General features: G+C 46.8%; 1 protein-coding gene across 4 annotated transcripts in view; it reads left to right on the forward strand.

Annotated features, from left to right (window-relative positions):
* The first annotated feature begins 4,045 nt into the window (after positions 1-4,045).
* Positions 4,046-18,660, forward strand: part of TTC12 (tetratricopeptide repeat domain 12) — a 54,362-nt gene continuing 39,747 nt past the window's right edge. For 3 of the 4 annotated variants that reach the window (XM_058686745.1, XM_058686748.1, XM_058686747.1), the window contains exons 1-6: positions 4,046-4,113; positions 6,986-7,058; positions 15,193-15,356; positions 15,896-15,917; positions 16,541-16,618; positions 17,638-17,759. In XM_058686745.1, coding sequence (XP_058542728.1) covers positions 7,001-7,058; positions 15,193-15,356; positions 15,896-15,917; positions 16,541-16,618; positions 17,638-17,759 — 444 coding nt within the window. In that variant the 5' untranslated portion in view covers positions 4,046-4,113; positions 6,986-7,000. Of the gene's footprint in view, positions 4,114-4,628; positions 4,808-6,985; positions 7,059-15,192; positions 15,357-15,895; positions 15,918-16,540; positions 16,619-17,637; positions 17,760-18,660 lie in introns of those variants that run through there. The other variant, XM_058686746.1, reaches the window with a different exon arrangement.

Consider the following 18,660-nt stretch of genomic DNA (forward strand, 5'->3'; position numbering starts at 1 on the left):
TACCCAAGGCTTACTAGGACCTCTGACATTTTATTTTATTTTATTTTATTTTTTTATTTTATTTTAGGGGGGAAGGGAGAGCATGAGCAGGGGAGAAGGGGCAGAGGGAGAGACAGAGACAGAGAGAGGGGGAATCTTTTTAAATTTTTTTAATTTTTTAATGTTTATTCATTTTTTGAGAGGCAGAGAGAGACGGAGCATGAGCAGGGGACAGGTGGAGAGAGAAGGAGACACAGAATCATAAGCAGGCTCCAGGCTCTGAACCGACAGCACAGAGCCCAATGTGGGGCTCGAACTCACAAACTGTGAGATCATGACCTGATGGAAGTCGGACATTTAACCGACTGAGCCACCCAGGCACCCCAGAGAGAGAGGGAATCTTAAGAAGGTGCCAAGCTCAAGGCAAAGCCTGATGTGGGGCTGGATCCCACAACCCTGGGATCATGACCTGAGCTGAAATCAAGATTGGATGCTCAACCGCCCCCGAGGACCTCTAACATTTTAAAGTGATCAATCTGTCAAGTAGATTTACCCTAAAACATATTTTGTGACTATAACAATGTTTGTCCTCCAGGATGGACCTTCCTGAGAAGCCTGATGCAGAGAAACTGTAAACATCCATATTCCTTTCCCATGTAGAATGACTTAGACTGGAGCCTTCCTCCATGCAGAGCAAGAAATCAACTCACTCAGCAAATCTAAATTTAGCTCCATCTAAGGACCAGGCACTGGGAATACTAAGACAAACTAAAACAAAATTCCTACCCCCAAGAGATTCACAGTCTAATCACTCTGTTGAATCAGAGGGCCAGGGCATAGAGCGAGGTCTCGGCTGGAGAGAGACCCAGGTAGGAGCCATCAAGATGGAAATGACTTCTAAAGATGCCACAAGTGTGCGTTGCTGCTGAGTATCCTTACACCTATCCTGACCTAGGAGCAAACACATCTGCCCTCTCCTTGGCGTCCCTCCTGCCCAGGTATCTTGTCCCACTCTTGTCTGCTCTCTTCCTTTCCTCCCATTCTTCCTACGGCTTCCCTCCTTGACACTCTGTGCCATAACGCATTCCTCTGGCTCATTTCTCACCACTCTTGCCTTAAACTTTTCGGTTTTCTCACCCGTGGAGCAATGCTTCCTGCCTCTGAATGTTTGTTCGTCCTGTCAGCTCTGCCTGGAGCACTGTACACATGCTCAGCTTCCACATGAACTCTGTAAACCCCTATTCCTGTGGGGCCCTGCCTCCATTTCCTCTCCTTCCTCCTTCCTCCTTCCGTAAGCACTAGTCCTTCACCGCCTCTACCACACTGCCTGGTAATAATCTGTTTGTGTATCTATCTTCCTCACTGGACTGTGAATGCATTGAGGGCAGGGGCTGTGTCCCTGACTTACAGTATGGTGTCTGGTTAAAGCAAACATCCCAGCAATGTTTGTTGATATTTCTGTGGCAGAGAATTAGGATGGGATGATCAGTAAAAGACATTCAAGCATAAAAGTATCCTGTATTAACAATGGAATACTACTTGGCAATGAGAAAGAATGAAATCCTGCCATTTGCAACAACATGGATGGAACTGGAGGGTATTGTGCTAAGTGAAATAAGTCAGAGAAAGACAGACACCATATGTTTTCACTCATGTGGATCTTGAGAAACTTAACAGAAGACTGGGGGGGGGGTAAGGGAAGGGGAAAAACAGTTACAAACAGAGAGGGAGGGAGACAAACCTTAAGAGACTCTTGAATGCAGAGAACAAACTGAGGGTTGATTGGGGGGGCAGGGGAGAGGGGAAAATGGGTGATGGGCATTGAGGGGGGCACCTGCTGGGATGAGCACTGGGTGTTGCATGTAAGCGGTGAATCACGGGAATCTAACCCTGAAGCCAAGAGCACACTGTATATGCTGTATTTTAGCTAACTTGACAATAAATTATATTTTTAAAAAACGTACACTGTATTAGGATAGTATTCTGAGTGAGTATGCGTGTGGAGGGGTGTAAAATGGAAATATGACTTCAAGGGGAAAAAAATAACTTGTAACTATAAAAACTATACATAACTTCGAGCATAAAGAAAACATCATTCATGCACTACTCAGTGTGGCCTACACTTCACAAAGAGGCATCACTGAAGAATCTCACACCCCAGTCCTGCCGAATCTGAATCTGCAACTTGGCAAAATCCCCAGGTAATTCTTAGGCATAGTCCAGGTTCTGAAGCACTGGTCTAATGCATACTAATCACAAGAGTAGTAATAAGAATTAATAACATTTACTGAGTCTTGATAATGCTCCATGTTTTGTCTAGACACTCTACCTGTATTAACTCGTGTACCTCTCACAGCAATCCTGTAAGATCAATACTATTTAACATCCTCGTTTTTACAGAGGAGGAAACTAAGAGATGAAGTAACTTGTCAAGGTCACACAACTAGTAATGGTAAGAAGAGAAAAAGATTTCCAGTACCTAGCTCACTAAAGGTGCACAGGAAGGGCTTAATATTTTAATAAATGCTGCAAAGTGGAGAGCTGAGATCTGGACCCGGGCTGACGGGTTCTAGAGCCCCTGAGCACTCAGCGCATGATAAATAGCTATGAAGTACACCAGGGGGGCTCTCTCTCCCCAGCACCTGGCACACTGCAGACCATCCACAATCGACACAGGAATGTGTGAACGAATGGTAGTGTGGTACACTGGGTTGTGGGAAGGCCCCTCTTGAAGTCCAGGACAGGAGTTTGGTGAACAGTAGTAGAATGAGAAGTAAGCGATTTGGAGTTAAAACTGTCAGCCTCAAAGCGACAAGAAGGAGCCTGAGGTTGGAGACTATGCCTGTGTGTACTCAAGAACTCACAAGCCTGAGGGGAAAATGGGACAACGCTAACAGTGATGACTTGTCACGGGTTCCTGTCTCCACAAATTCGCACACGCTCCAAGGTCACTGTAAAGTAACCCAGGTCTTTCTGAGAATGTCCAGGGTGTGGCCTCACAGCAGCCCCACTCTCCCAGACACCTCTGCTGTGCTACCTCTCATGAGGCAGCTCAGTCCCTGGGGACAGCTGCTGTGACTATACTGCTGGGTCCCCCAGGTCCCACGGCCTCCTGCTGCAGCTGATGTACTAAGGACTCTGCTAAAGCGGCCCCCAGGCTGCAGCGAAGAGGTCAATGCCCCAGCCCCTGTGTGCTCTACTCCATTACAAGGGATTCTCAAGCAGGACTGATGTGTACCAACACCTTGTGCAGATTTCAGTCAAACAGCCCCATGGAGAACACAGGACTCAGCAGACTGTGCTCAGCCAATGTTGGATCTAACTGGCCATGACTGAACCCCCTTCCCTTCTGGTAAATTCTATCCCCAGGGGCTCCTCAGCCAGCAAACAGGTTTCTGAAATGCACCCACAAATTTGCCAAGGCATCCCAAGGGTTTCTGAGCTTAAACTCAAGATGGAACTTTCCCCAAAACTGGCTTTTCTCCCCTTGCCCCTTTAACCCAGCACCATAATACTGAAGTTTTGTTTCAAAAAACAGACTGGAATCTCTTTAAAACTGTGTGCATTTATTCAAAATGTGAATGTGTCTCATTCAGCTCCAAATCCTAGGATTCCCTGGATAATAACTAACACGTATTCCTACTGACTAGATGCCTGGCACTTTAACCATAAACCTTGGGAGAACGTGCCATTTCTCCAGTTTATAGACGAGAAAAGATCAGAAGATTACAGAGCTCTCTGAAGGTCTCACATCTAACAATAAGCCCAGATTTCACCCAAGTTTGCCTCTCCCAAGTACACTGGAGATTGTCCCCTTTTTGGGACAGGGATAGTAAGATGATCAGAGAGATGCCCCTTCCTTAGAGGAAAAAGGGACGAACACCTGGCCCTGATTCAGAGACCTGCTTCCAGCCCCTGACCGGGTACACATCCTGGACCCAGGGCCCCCAGCCCGGCCACGAACTGGCAGCACGCTGGCTCCAGAACCAGAGCACTGAGGCCTCGCCCGCACCCAGACTCTAGGCACGCCCCCGGCCGCTGGGCACGCCCCCGACACTGGCCACGCCCCCCGTCCCTGGTCAGTCACCGCCCGCCAACAGCCGCCATTTCCTGTCCGGCCCCTGGGCGTGTCAGGTCAGTGTGGTGGGGTGTCTCGGGGTCTTTCTTGGGATGTGGTCCTGATCTGGCCGTCAGCGCCGAGCACAGGACACTGGTGTGGGCCTCAGCAGATGGGACGGTGACCCCCCGCGGGCTGGGACTTCGGCTTTGGGAACTGGGGCCGGTGGACGCTGTGGAGCGGTTGCCCGGCAACGGTGCCGTCGGCCCCGCCCCTCCGGCCCCGCCCCGGCTCGTCGCTGGGGTCCCGCGTGCGTGCCCTCCCCCGGCCACTGGCCCCCGAGAGTTCGCGTCCGACCTGCCCCGAGAAGTGCTGAGCCTTCCTTCTAACCCGGCAACCCTGGGCAAGTTAACTCGCTTCACTAGGCCTCAGTTCTGGAAGGAACTGGAAGGAACCCTAGCGCTCGCCTAGTTAAGCCACATGTCCCACTTCCCCCGTTTTATAGATAAGGGTGCCTCGCATTTACCAGCATTTACCACTCATCGTGTACCTGGCGCTTTCAGTGAACCCCCAGGGTAGCCCTCTCGGTTCCTATTACCGTTTCCATAGAATGAGTTAGGCTCAGAGAGGTTGGTTAATTTAGCTGAGGTCACACAGCTTATAACCGGTGGGGTCTCAGGAGGTCAAATCACTCCCAGCTTGTTTGTGTATCAGAGTTCAAATTTGCAGTAACTGGAGCGTTACAGGTCTGCGCTGCTGCTAAACCTAATCGTAAGTCAGAATCTCTCGGCGAGTGTTTAAAAGTATCCATTCCCCGGCGCCCCGGCAAGGTTACTGACTCTGGCGCCAAGGCTGAGGACTGTGTATACTTAACACATTTTTTGGACGACTTTTATGGCCTTTGGGTGAGCTTTGGGAACCACTGGCTACAACGTGAGGCCTTTTTACTCACAAACGACTGAGAGAGAAGTAATAAATCCAAAGTACCTGGACAGGAACAGAGATGCTGGTGCATGCACAGTGCCATCGAGTTCTCATCCCTTCAGCCAATTTTTAGCTTCTCTTCACACCTAGGAAACAAGACAGAGGCTTATATTTTATTGTTTTAATTTCTTTTTTCTTTTTAATTTTTTTTTTTTTTTACATTTATTCATTTTTGAGAGAGAAAGATAGAGCACAAGCGGGGGAGGGGCAGAGAGAGAGGGAGGCGCAGAAACCCAGGCAGGCTCCAGACTCCCAGCTGTCAGCACAGAGCCCTATGCGGGGCTCAAACTCACAAACCATGAGATCATGACCTGAGCCGAAGTCGGAAGCTTAACCCACTGAACCACCCAGGCACCCCTGTTTTAATTTCTTTTTAATGTTTATTTATTTTTTTTAGAGAGAGACAGAGTGTGAGTTGGGGAGGGGCAGAGAGAGAGGGAGACACGGAATCCGAATCAGGCTCCAGGCTCTGAGCTGTCAGCACAGAGCCCCACACCAGGCTGGAGCTCAGGAACCCTGAGATCATGACCTGAGCCGAAGTTAGCCGCTTAACCGACTGAGCCACCCCAGCGCCCCTGGTTTAATTTCTTTTTAATGTTTTGTTTTTGAAGAGAGAGACAGAGTATGAGTGGGGGAGGGGCGGAGAGAGAGGGAGACAAAGAATCCCAAGCAGGCTCCAGGCTCTGAACTGTCAGCACAGAGTCCCATGCCAGGCTCGAACTCAGGAACCGTGAGTTGAGCTGAGCCGAAGTCAGCCGCTTAACCCACTGAGCCACCCAGGCTCCCCTAGAGGCTTATATTTTAAGCAAGTTTGGACATTTAAATGCACATTCTCCCGTTCCTGGTTACCAGTCACACAGCTAGGTCCAAGCTTCTGGCTGGGCGGGCCTGTCACGACCAAAGTCCAGTGTTACTTTCCTCCATTCCTGGCAGCCCCTCCCCTCCTGGTCTCCTTTATACCCAGTCCCTGAATCACAGCAGTGGATGTCGGGCTTGGAGGAACATTTTGCAGAGCAGTTTTCCCAGAGGAGGGAGGGCTGACAGCTTTCCAGAAGCATCACCACAAATAATGAGTATCCCTTGCTTGGCCTTCCCAGCAATCAGAGTGAAATAGATCACCTGCCGTTATTCATGACGTTATTTATGAACACAAACCCATCTTAAAAATAACCACTTGGAGCCGCTCTGGAAAGCAGTGTGGAGGTTCCTCAGAAAATTAAAAATAGACCTACCCTATGACCCAGCAATAGCACTGCTAGGAATTTATCCAAGGGATACAGGAGTACTGATGCATAGGGGCACTTGTACCCCAATGTTTATAGCAGCACTCTCAACAATAGCCAAATTATGGAAAGAGCCTAAATGTCCATCAACTGATGAATGGATAAAGAAATTGTGGTTTATATACACAATGGAATACTACGTGGCAATGAGAAAAAATGAAATATGGCCTTTTGTAGCAGCATGGATGGAACTGGAGAGTGTGATGCTAAGTGAAATAAGCCATACAGAGAAAGACAGATACCATATGGTTTCACTCTTATGTGGATCCTGAAAAACGTAACAGAAACCCATGGGGGAGGGGAAGGGAAAAAAAAAAAAAAAAAGAGGTTAGAGTGGGAGAGAGCCAAAGCATAAGAGACTGTTAAAAACTGAGAACAAACTGAGGGTTGATGGGGGGTGGGAGGGAGGGCAGGGTGGGTGATGGGTATTGAGGAGGGCACCTTTTGGGATGAGCACTGGGTGTTGTATGGAAACCAATTTGACAGTAAATTTCATATATTAAAAAATAAAAAAATAAATAAATAAATAAAATAAAATAAAATAAAATTTTCAAGTTTGATATACCAAAAAAAAAAAAAAAATAACCACTTGGCTCTTAGTTTTAGAAGGCTAATAAGCCTGAAAAATCCTGTTTAGCGTTTTATTACTATTAATTCTCGTCACTTCCACTGCCTCCCTCAGGGATTCTGGTTGACGATGGCAGACGATCACGAGAAAGACTTGCAGAAATTTCTTAAAAATGTGGATGAAATCAGTAAGTACCAGTAAATCATAAACAAATTAAATTCTGCGTTAGCAAGGTGGGGTGACTGAAGAGAAGTGACCACCCGAAGTTAGTTCCTGGGTTGCCTGATAGGTTTATGACTCTAAGAGAAAATATAACTGGAATTAAACAGAAAAGGTATTAAGAAGCAAGTAATATTAGAGCCTGGGGTAGTATTTTGAGGCTGTTCATTGGTATCAGAGAAGCCATTAACATTCTGATGGGAACTGAGGGGGACAAGTCTCCTCCATATTCTGTCCCCTTCCACGTAGACTTCAGGTCAAAGGAGCCCTAGCTGTTCCCTTCGAGATCGCTCAGGAACCTCAGTAATCAGTCTCTTCTTGCTTTAGGGCAGAGCCGTTTCTGATTTTGAGCTGCAGAAGCAAAATCAAGTGGCTCTACCCCTGGGTCCATCTGATTACATGAATGGCTTTTGGTTGTCCTATCCCCATCTCTCTGCCTCTAGGCAAGAAGACAGAAGACCCCTTCCCCAGCTCAGATAGGTGGGATCTCAAAGGACAGACTCTGATCCCACAAAGCACATTCACTAGATTCCAAAGTAGTTTGTTCCTATTCTTCAGGCTTCAGGGAGCTTGTTTGATGATGGAAACAAGCAAACCAACAACCCAACAAATCTTGCATATCAAACAGAAATAGGTTGAAATTGCTCCTTCTAGCAGCCTGTATGGGTCCAAAGCAGGCTCCTTCTAGCAGCCTGTATGGGCCCAAAACCATTAAAACGGTTTTAAAAATAGTCTGGGTCACTTGATAAAAGATAACATCCCTGGGCCTCTCCTCTGCGCATCCCTAAATGCTGTTCTGCTGAGTTCTGGCCTCGGCCCACTTGCTGCTCACTTTGCTCTTCAGGGGGTCTGGTCCAAGCACAGGGTTTTCCCAACAACCCGTTTACTCACGACCCCCACATCTCCATTGCCACCCGGCCTTCTTTGCCGAGGCTCGGGCTCTGTGCCACTCGTCACGGCCACAGTACCCCACGAACACCGCAGACTTAATGCGTCCAAAGTGCAGTTGCTTGTTGCCCTACCCTTCTATCCTCCTCCCAAATAATACCGCTTCTCCTCCCTTCCCCTTCATTCTAGTCTCCGTTGGCACAACCATCCAGAAGTTTACCAGTCACAATGGACTCCTGCCATCTCACCCTCCATTCGATCAGCCATCAAGTTTAGCTTTCTTCTCCAACTCCTTCCTCCCCACCCCCTGCTTTGTCCTGGTTCTCTGACCCAGACTGTTTCAACAACCCCCTGATTGTTGTTCCTGCCTCCAGGCTTACGCTCCCCACAGAGTAATGTATCTAAAAATGCAAATCTGACCCAGACACTTCTCTGCTTGGATTCTCTCCGCAGCCACAATAAACTTCAAGCTCTCATCGGGGACTTAAGCCCTCCCGTGACCTTGTCCTTACCGCTTGCCTCTCCTTACCTCACACTTCTAGTTCCTCGGCACACACCCTGGTGGTTCATGCTCTGCATGTTGCCTTTGACATTCCCTCTGCCTCCCTCCCCATCTGTCTTTACCGGCTCGCTTTCATTCACGCTCAGAGTTCTTGCAGGTACCATTTATACCAGTACTAGCCGACGGAACTTTCGGTGGTGATGGAAATGTCCTCTAATCCGCACCGTCCACTATGGTAGCCAGTAACTGCATGCAGTTGTCGAGCATGTGAAATGTGGTTAGTGCTACCTGGTAACTGAATTTCCAATTTTATTTCATTTGTAGTTACTTTACATTTGTAGAGCCACCTGTGTAGATTCTATGCATTCATTTCCTGGGCTCTTGCTATGTACTGAGCTTTGCTAGGCACCAGAGAGACCGGTAATAATAAATAAGACTTCCCTTCCTTCGGGATATCTAGAGTCCAGTGGGGAGAACAGATACTACACAAGCCATCTGGAATGTGATGTGTGATACAAAGGGAGATTTGAGATTTGCAAAGTACAAGAGACTGTAACTCAGTTTACAAATTGTATCAGTCTGGTTGGGCTGCTGTAACAAAACACCAACTGAATGGCTTAAGCAGTAGAAATTTACTTCCCACAGTTCTGGAGGCTGGAAGTCCAAGACTAAGGTGTCATCAGTTTTCGTTTTTCCTGAGGCCTCTCTCTCTGGCTTGGAGATGGCCTCCTCGCCGCATCCTCACATGGTCATTTTTCTGTGTGTGTGTGTGTGTGTGTGTGTGTGTGTGTGTGTGTGTACGTCCCTGACGTCTCTTCCTCTTCTTATGAAGGCGCCAGTCCTGTTGTTCAGTGCTCCATCCTCATGACCTCATTTAACCTTTTTTTAAAAGTTTATTTATTTATTTTGAGCGAGACAGAGACAGAGCGAGTGGGGAAGGGGCAGAGAGAGACAGAGAGAGAGGATCCCAAGCAGGTTCCACACTGCCAGCACAGAGCCCACCTGCCACGGGGCGCGAACCCATGAAGCCACGAGATCATGACCTGAGCTGAAACCAAGAGTCGGATGTTTAACCGACTAAGCCACCCAAGCGCCCCCTCATTCAACCTTAATTCCACCTTTAAAGGCTCTCTGCCAGTACAGTCACATGGTGGGGGGGAGGGGGAGGGGAGGGCATCAGCATAGGAATGGGGTGGGGGCCACACTTCCATACAGGAGTTTTATAAGGCTTCCCTAAAGCATGGGATTTAAGCAGAAATCTGAAGTGTGAGTAGGACTCGGGCACTGGGGAGAAGGTGAGGGAATATTCTCAATGGGGAGAACATAAGTAGAAAAGCTGGGAGTTAAGAAAGAACAAGGTGCTTCTAAGAAACTAAAGGCATAAACAGCTGCATGTGACTGGAGAGATCACGGAGACAAGGCTCCCATGTGAGTCAAGAAAGGCCGGATCAGGGAAGACCTTGGAAGCCACAATATGGAATTCGCGTCTACCCCGAGAGCAGTGGGAATCCTTTGGAGGGCTGACTCAGGAACGTGATCAGATTTGCACCGTAGAGAAGTCGCTCTGGCCACAGCTTGGATGTAGACATGAGGACACGAGGGGACAGAAGAATGGATGCTGGGAGACCAATCAGGAGGGTGTCACGGCGCCAGGGAAGGGAGTCAGGTTGGGTGTAGAGCTGGAGCAGCAGGACTGGGCACAGGCAGATGGATTTGAGATGTATTTAGGATTTAGGATTTACTCGATGACCTTAGAGTTTGATGGCTGTGAGGCAGAGGGAGAATGAAGACTCAAGAGTGAGCCCTCAGTCAGTTGAGCATCCTACTCCTGATTTCTGCTCAGGCCATGATCTCACAATTCGTTGCATCAAGCCCTGCATCAGGCTGTGCGCTCCCATGGGATTCTCTGTTTCTGAGTCTCTCTGCCCCTCCCTCGTGCACTCACTGTCTGTCTGTCTGTCTCTCTCTCTGTCAAAATACATTAAAAAAAAATGGGGCCCAAAAGTTTTGGGTTGAATGCCCAGTGGGTGGTTCAGCCATCTGCTAAGATAGAGGGCATTTGGAGGAAGAAGAGCCTCAGGGGAACGAGGATGGGCAGCCCAAGATCGGTGAGACACGACAGCGAAGATGTTCAGAGGGCAGTTGGCTGTGCGAGTGTCAGCCTAGGAGAGAACAGAGCTGGGGACGTCAGTTTAGGGGGCACTTGGCATTAATGTTACTTATAACCGTGGGAGAGAACAGGAATACCTCGGGACAGGCTAGAGAAAAAGAGAAGAAGGCTCAGGCGGAGCCTTGAGGATGATCACAGTTTCCAAGGCAGGTAGGACAGGGAGAGCAGGAGCAAGCAAGGGAGACTGAACAGCGATGGCCAAACAGGTAGGAAGGCAACGAGCATTCTGTTCTCTGTACTTGAGAGTCTGGTTTTTTTGTCTCTGTTTTTTCTTTGTTTGTACATTCGTTTTGTTTCTGAAATTCCACGTGAGTGAAATCATGTGGTGTTTGTCTGTCTCTTGACTGACTTATTTCATTTGGCATCACACTCTCCAGCTCCACCCGTGACATTGCAAACGGCAAGGTTTCATTCTTTTTTATGGCTGTGATATTCCATACCTGGCTGTTGTAAATAATGCTGTAATAAACATAGGACTGCATGTAGCTTTTCAAAGTAGCATTTCTATTTTCTTTAGGTAAGTAGCTAGTAGTGAAATTACTGGATCATATGGCAATTATTGCTATTAATTTTTTTAATGTTTATTTTCAAGAGAGAGAGAGAGAGAGCGCACGCACACGTGCGAGCAGGGGAGGGGCAGAGAGAGAGAGACACACAAAATCCCAAGCAGGCTCCTGTCAGCACAGAGCCTGATGCAGGGCTCGAACCCACAAACGGTGAAATCATGACTTGAGTCAAAGTCGGAGGCTTAACTGACTGAGCCACCCAGGTGTCCCACTGCTGTTAATTTTTTGAAGAACCTCCAAACTGTTTTCCACCATGGCTACACAAGTTTGCTTTCCCATCAACAGTGCACAAGGGTTCCCTTGATGGGAGGCAGTTTTTTAAAGTCCATGAGAGGAGGACAGGATGACTTGGCTGGATGTGATAGTGTGATTTATTTTTTTATTTATTTTTTTAATGTTTATTCATTTTTTGAGAGAGACAGAGAGACAGAGTATTAGTTGGGGAGGGGCAGAGAGAGAGGGAGACACAGAATATGAAGTACGCTCCAGGCTCTGAGTTGTCAGCACAGAGCCCAATGCAAGGCTCACACTCATGAACTGCGAGATCATATCCGGAGCCAAAGTTGGCCTCTTAACCAACTGAGCCACCCAGGCGCCCTGATACTGTGACTTATAATAAGAAATACATGTTTGTTCATTGTCCCTGTGCTGGGCACAGAACTCCTAAAACCCTTGGCACTCCTAAGTGATAAGACAGACAAAGACATCCTCATATGCATGACAAACCCTTTTCAGTCACACCTGAGTTTATGTTAATGAGTGACTTTTGGAACCTAAGGATGGCAGCTGGTTGCCAGGGGAACCAACCTGGTGCTAAAGTTTCAACCCTCTCAGAAGGGGAGAGGGGCTGGCGGTGGCCAATGATTTTTAATTGATCAGGCCTATGTAATGATGCCTCCATAAAAACTCAAAAGGACCTTTTGAGCTTCCAGGGAGCTTCCAGGTTGATGAACACATGGACATGTTGGGAGAGGGGTGCGCTCAGAGAGTCTTCTACACCCCCTTCCCACACACCATGGCCTATGAATCCCTTCCGTCTGGCTCTTCTGAGTTACATCCTTTTATGACAGACTGGTAATCTAGTAAATAAAATGTTTCTCTAAGTTCTGTGAGCCACTCTAGCCAATTAATCAAACCAGAGGAAGAAGAGGTCGTGGGACCCTCTGATCTATAGATGTTCGGGCAGAAGCACAGGTGACCATCTGGGAGGTGGGGAGGGGGCAGTCTTATAGGACCGGACCCCTAAGCTGTGGGATCTGACACTATCCCAGGTAGGCAATGTTAGAATTAAGCTGAATTGTAGGGACACCCAGCCGGTGTCAGAATTCCATGGTGGTGTGGGGAAAAGCACATGTTGGAATTGGGGTCAGAATCCTACTAGGCCAGCAGTAGGATTTCCAAGCACCATTGACAGGGCAGTTGAGTTAGGACCAGTTCTCCCTGGTGTCCATCGCTTTCTCTGTCAATACTCTGCATCCGTAACAAAGGCCCAGAGAAGTGGGGAGTTGGATTTGGAGTTGGGAGTTTTGTCTGGCAGGTGTGGTGGAAGGGCAAGGGACGTCAGCATGTGGGCAGGATGGTGGCCTAGTGATGGACCACGGGCTCTAAGCTGAGTGGGCGGTAAAGTGAAGACCAGGAAGGATGGCTTTAAGGGCTGTTTTGTCATCTCAGTGCTTTCTAAATTTACCTGTTTGTCTCCCACACAAGATGGGAAACTCTTCAAAAGTTAACATCTTTTTTATTCATCATTATCGAGGGCATTCTGCATAATATCTGACTCATAATAAGCTCTCCACAAATTGTCACTGAATTAAATAAGGACCTTAAAACTGTAATTTGAAGGCCACGGTAAAATTGTCCTGCAGCTTCTTCCAGGCAAAACAAATCCTGATCTTAATTTTTTCTCAATGGTTCTAATGGCTCTAATTTTTGCTTTCCATTCAGAACCTTCTTTAAGAAATGGGAAGAGAGAGGCGCCTGGGTGTCTCAGGAGTTTAAGCATCTCACTTCGGCTCAGGTCATGATCTCGCAGCTTGTGAGTTCGAGCCCTGTGTTGGGCCCTGTGTTGGAGCTGACAGCTCCGAGCCTGGAGCCTGCTTCAGATTCTGTGTCTCCCTCTCTCTCTGCCCCTCCCCCTCTCATGCTCTGTCTCTCTCTCAAAAATAAATAAACATTAAAAAAAATTTTTTTAAGTGGGGTGCCTGTGTGGCTCATTCAGTTGGGAGTCCGACTTCAGCTCAGGTCATGATCTCACGGTCTCAGTTCAAGCCCCGCATCGGGCTTTGTGTTGACAGTTCAGAGCCTAGAGCCTGCTTCAGATTCTGTGTCCCCCTTTTTCTCTGCCCCTTCTCTCCTCATGCTCTGTCTCTCTCTGTCTCTGAAAAATAAATAAACCTTAAAATTAAAAAAAAAATTTTTTAAAAGAAATGGGAAGAGATAATCTAAGGAATGGGAAAAGCTATTTGCAAACCATGTATTTGATAAGGGGTTGATATCCAAAATATATAAAGAACTCAAACAACTCAATAGCAAAAAACAAAACATACCAGCTTACCCAATTAAAAAATGGGCAAAGGACCCAAATAGACGTTTCTCCAAAGAAATATTTGAAAAGCCAACAGGCACATGAAAAGATGTTCAACATCACTAGTCACTAGGGACATGCAAAATAAAACCACTCTGAGATACCACCACATGCCCTTCAGAGTCACCATTATCAAAAAGACAAGAGACAACAGATGCTGGCAAGGTTGTGGAGAAAAGGGAGCCCTTGCAGAGTTGGTAGGAATGTAAACTGGCATAGCCACTGTGGAAAACAGTATGGAGGTTCCTCAAAAAATTAAAACCAGAAATACCATATGATCCAGTAACTCCACTTTGGGGAATATATCTGAGGGAAATGAAAACACTAACTGGAAAAGGATATCTGCACCCCCATGTTCAAAGCAGCATCACTTACATGGAAACAGCCTAAGTGTCCATCTGTGAATGAATGGATAATGAAGTTGTGCTATGTATAAACAAGGGAATGATATTCAGCCATAAAAAATGAGGAAATCCTACCATTCATGACAACATGGGTGGACCTTGAAAGCATAGTGCTAAGTGAAATAAGTCAGAGAAGACAAGTACTCTGTGATCTCACTTATATGTGGAATCTAAAAAAAAAAAAAAAAAGAACAAGAAGAAAAGAAAAAACTCACAGAGATCAGACTTGTGGCTAACCAGAGATTGAGGGTGGGGGAGGGGGAGTTGGAGGAAGGGGGTCAAAAGCACAAACGTCCAGATATAAGATCAGTAGGTGTCAGGCGTGTGATGTACAACAAAATGACTATAGCTAACACCACTGTAGGAGAGACGGGAAAGTTAGCAAGAGAGCAAATCCTAAGAGTTCTCATCACAAGGAGAGAATTTTTTCCTTTTTTTTTTTTTTATCCCATCTATAAGAAAAGATGGATATTAATGGAACCAATTCTAATCATTTAACAATATAATAAATCCAGCCATCATGCAATACGCCTAAAACTTATACAGTGATGTATGTCCATTACTTCTCAATAAAACTGGAGGGAAAACAAAGAAATGGGGAGATGTTGGTCAAAGGGTACAAACTTCCAGTTATAAAATGAGTAGGTGCAGGGTTCTAATGTACAACATGGTAACTATAGTTAGTCACTGCATTTTATACTTGAGAGTCACTAAGAGAGTTGATCTTAAATGTTCCCAGCGCACGTGAAAATTGTAATTGCATAAGGAGATGGCTGTGTTGACCTTATTGTGGGATCACTTCACAACGTGGATCAAATCATCACACTGTGAACCTTAAACTTACACAGTGTTGTACGTCAATAATATGCCAATAAAGGTGGAGAAACAAAAGTTCTTCCCCATGACTGCTACCCCATCCTTCCTAGTGAATGGAGTCTTTTCTTTTGAAGACCTCATTTGAATGATTCACATCTGATTTCTCCTGCAGCCAGTTTAATTCAGGAGATGAATTCTGATGACCCGGTTGTACAACAGAGAGCTGTCCTAGAGACAGAAAAGAGACTGCTGTTTACAGAGGAAGTCCAAGAGGAGGATGGATGCCGGACCACGCTGAACAAGACCATGATCAGTCCTCCACAAGTTTCTCCTGAGGTTTCTTTTTCTATTTTGGAGTTAGATAAGCAGATACAGAGAAGAGGTCTGCACTGAAGCAGAAAAGTGGTAGTTTAATCTCAAACTGCCTAGTGAGGCTAAAGTGGTCTTTTGCTTTTTAGATTCACTAGATTTATTTTCCACAAGGAAATATAAACTCTGATTTTTTTTTCTTTGTCGTTCTGAGTTATCTTTAAAATAATAGGTTTATTTTAATGAAAATTTGGTCTCTCTACCTCCTGAGCTTGAGACCATATCTAAGCTGTACTGTTAAGGTAATATATCCTGTCTCATATTTCCAACTCACACAGCCACAGCCGGGGTCCTTTGACCTGCTCACCCTGTAACAACCATATGCATAATCAGAACTGATTTAAAGCAAGCCTTCAGAATTTGGGGCCCTTCAGTATTCGCGGTTAAAGGAAATAACCCTACCACCCCACTTGTGACAGATCTGCATTCTTGGTGTATATTCACATAAATCAGAGAGTAGTTTTTGAAATTTGTTTCTTTGTTTTTATGATAACCCGTGCCTGCAGAATACAGATGAAATAAACTCAGGTAAGGACAGCATCTCTCTTCCTATTTGTTTAGGATCAGTGTTTATCAACTGTAGCTTCCAGACCCTTAAATTATAGCCTCTGGGCTTACAAACAACCCATGAACAAAAACCTACTGATCAGCCACTTCTCTTACTAGTGGTCAGAGGAAACAGTGCTCACAGGTTTTTCTGTAATTTCTCCTGGACAGTCTTTTATAAACTGAATTCAGTTATTCTGTATCAGCCAATTTTTTGTTAGCTGCTGAAGGGATCCAGGTAGCTTCTCTGTTGCTCAGCTCAGAAACTCATTATGCTAAATGGAACAAAAAGTCTACCTTTAAAGAAAAACTCTTTTCAAAGGCATAATTCAAATTTGAAGCACAGACATAGCCATCATGTATAATAATATACCACACAGATTACCATTTAATGTCAAATTAAGAAAATGTCATTTTAGTTGCCTCAGAATCTGTGTGTGTGCGCGCTCGTGTGCGTGCGTGCACAGGAGTGTGTGCCTACATATATATGCATGAGGTGTGTGTCTCTAAAGCTTTTAAAGAAGCTTTCTTCTGAATTTGAGCTAAAGAACTGATTATGATATCTGGATTTTTCTCTCTAATATTTGAAATTACTCTGCTGTCAGAAGCCTTCTTGGCATCCGTGGAGTTGGATGCAAAGGAACGTGCCAGGAGAAGAAGGGAGAACAAAGTCTTAGCAGATGGTAACTGTCTATCTTCACTTCCCAAGAGCTGGGATGATTTGTGCCCGAAAGATCATGAGTCTGTCTGCTGATACTTGAGTTCAGCGAGATTCCCGGCTGGGGGTTCATAATGGTCTCGAGGCAGTGGAGCCTGGCCAGGCAGAAGCCAGCGCTGTCTGCTCCCTGTGCCTGCTGCAGCAGATAGGGAAGAGGGCAGAGCCCTCCATCAGGCTCCACAGCCAGACCTCTTTCTAAAGCACAGGGACGGACCTGGCAGACCAGCGCTCAGCAGTCAGTAGGGAGGGTGGAAGTGAGGTGCGCAGGCTGGCCTGAGGCACAGAGGGAGAGTGAAAAAGAAGAATCAGGCAGTAAAATGTAGATGTGAGAAGGGAGAGGAGAAATGGAGAGAGAGACGGGGTTGTGCATGTGTTGGAGGGACACACGCATTTGGCCCTTTTGTGTCTCCCAGCGGCATGTGCTGTGCTCCACGTCTGCTGGAAAATGACTTATTTGGCCCTCTTTGTGAGACACTGAATGTCAGACTTGGCCTTTGTGGCAAACTTGGAGAGGTTCTGAGTTTTGAGGCAGAAACATTTTTTTTCTTAAACACTTTTTTTTTCAGTTTATCTTGAGAGAGCGAGCGAGAGCAGGGGAGGGGCAGAGAAAGAGAGAGGGGGAGAGAGCAGCTGGCTCTCTGCTGCCAGCGTAGATCCTGACGCAGGGCTCGAACTCACAAACCATGAGATTATGACATGAGCTGGAATTGAGTCGGACGTTTAACCGACTGAGCCATCCACATGCCCCAGAAACATTTATTTTTCGGAGAAGCTACTGAGGAGACTTGGGGATAGGTTTGGAGGGGAAAAAAAATCCTTAAAGAGGCCGATCCCAAAACATCTGTAGAGAAACAGGCAGCAGATGTCCTCTGGGTTGATGGAAGCTATGACCTTCAAAGCTGGGTTCCAAAGCCAGGGGAATAAAGTCTGAGAGAATTATCCCGTGTGTGGGGAGAGCTCACCCGTATGACTTTTATTCTCCAGCCCTAAAACAGAAGGGGAACGAAGCGTTTGCCAGAGGTGACTATGAAGCGGCCATCCTGTGCTACAGTGAGGGTTTGCAGAAGCTGAGGGATATGAAGGTGCTGTATACCAACCGAGCCCAGGTCAGTGAGCCAGCAGTGTGTCAGTGGTGCCTTCTCAGGGGACGGTGGCCACCGAGTTTGTGAAACCGAACATGAGACCAGATGTCACCAGCGGTGCACTGTCAGCGCTCACCAGCTGGCTCTGGTTGGGGTGCAGGGGCAACCGCTTTGCATGGAGCATTTGCTACCTTCCACGGTGTCTGTGCTCTCACAGTGGTCCACCTTCCAGCTGCTGTCTTGAAGGGGTGGAAGGGTGACTTGGGAAGAGCTACACCCAGCTTTACACACATCACCGATGGTAAAACGGGTGAATGAAACGGCCTATGAGCATTGGATTCTGGCGTCACTGGGTTTGTCCAGCCCCCTCTGGCTGGTAGCCTGAACTCCTCAGGCTCCCTTCCTTACTCCATCAGCTCCCGTTTGATTAAGATTATCCTATGACTGGGATCAACTGGATAGCTAGCTGATGGGCCTAGACCCAGTTTTGCAAAAATTTTGAGTTTCTGAACTCCCTAAAACCTCAGTTTTGTATCATATGAGCTCAGTTTTGTGGTACACCAGGTAAAAGGCATCACCCAGACGTTTACTACCTACTACCGAGTAAAGGGACAAGGTTGATAGGTCTCAAACAGAAATGTCCCCTGTGGCCTATCTTTGAAAGGCACTTGAGCTTGTGTGAGGCAGAGCTCTGTGTTAGGCCTGAAAAGGTGGCGGACTTGTGGGCACAATGACCCACTGGTCAGGAGATGTCAGCAGGACCGGTGTGAGGTGCACTAGCCACCGTGTCATTGACAAGAGGAACAGGACGCAGCAGAGCCCTCATCAGCTCCAATTTCTGTAACTCAGGATCAGGAGTGTCCTGCTGTGGTAGGTTGAGAGGAACAGTGAAAGCAAGAAACAGGACGTTTGGAGGCCAAAAAGT

This window comes from Neofelis nebulosa, chromosome 10 (assembly GCF_028018385.1).
Source record: "Neofelis nebulosa isolate mNeoNeb1 chromosome 10, mNeoNeb1.pri, whole genome shotgun sequence".
In the NCBI taxonomy this organism is placed as follows: domain Eukaryota; kingdom Metazoa; phylum Chordata; class Mammalia; order Carnivora; family Felidae; genus Neofelis; species Neofelis nebulosa.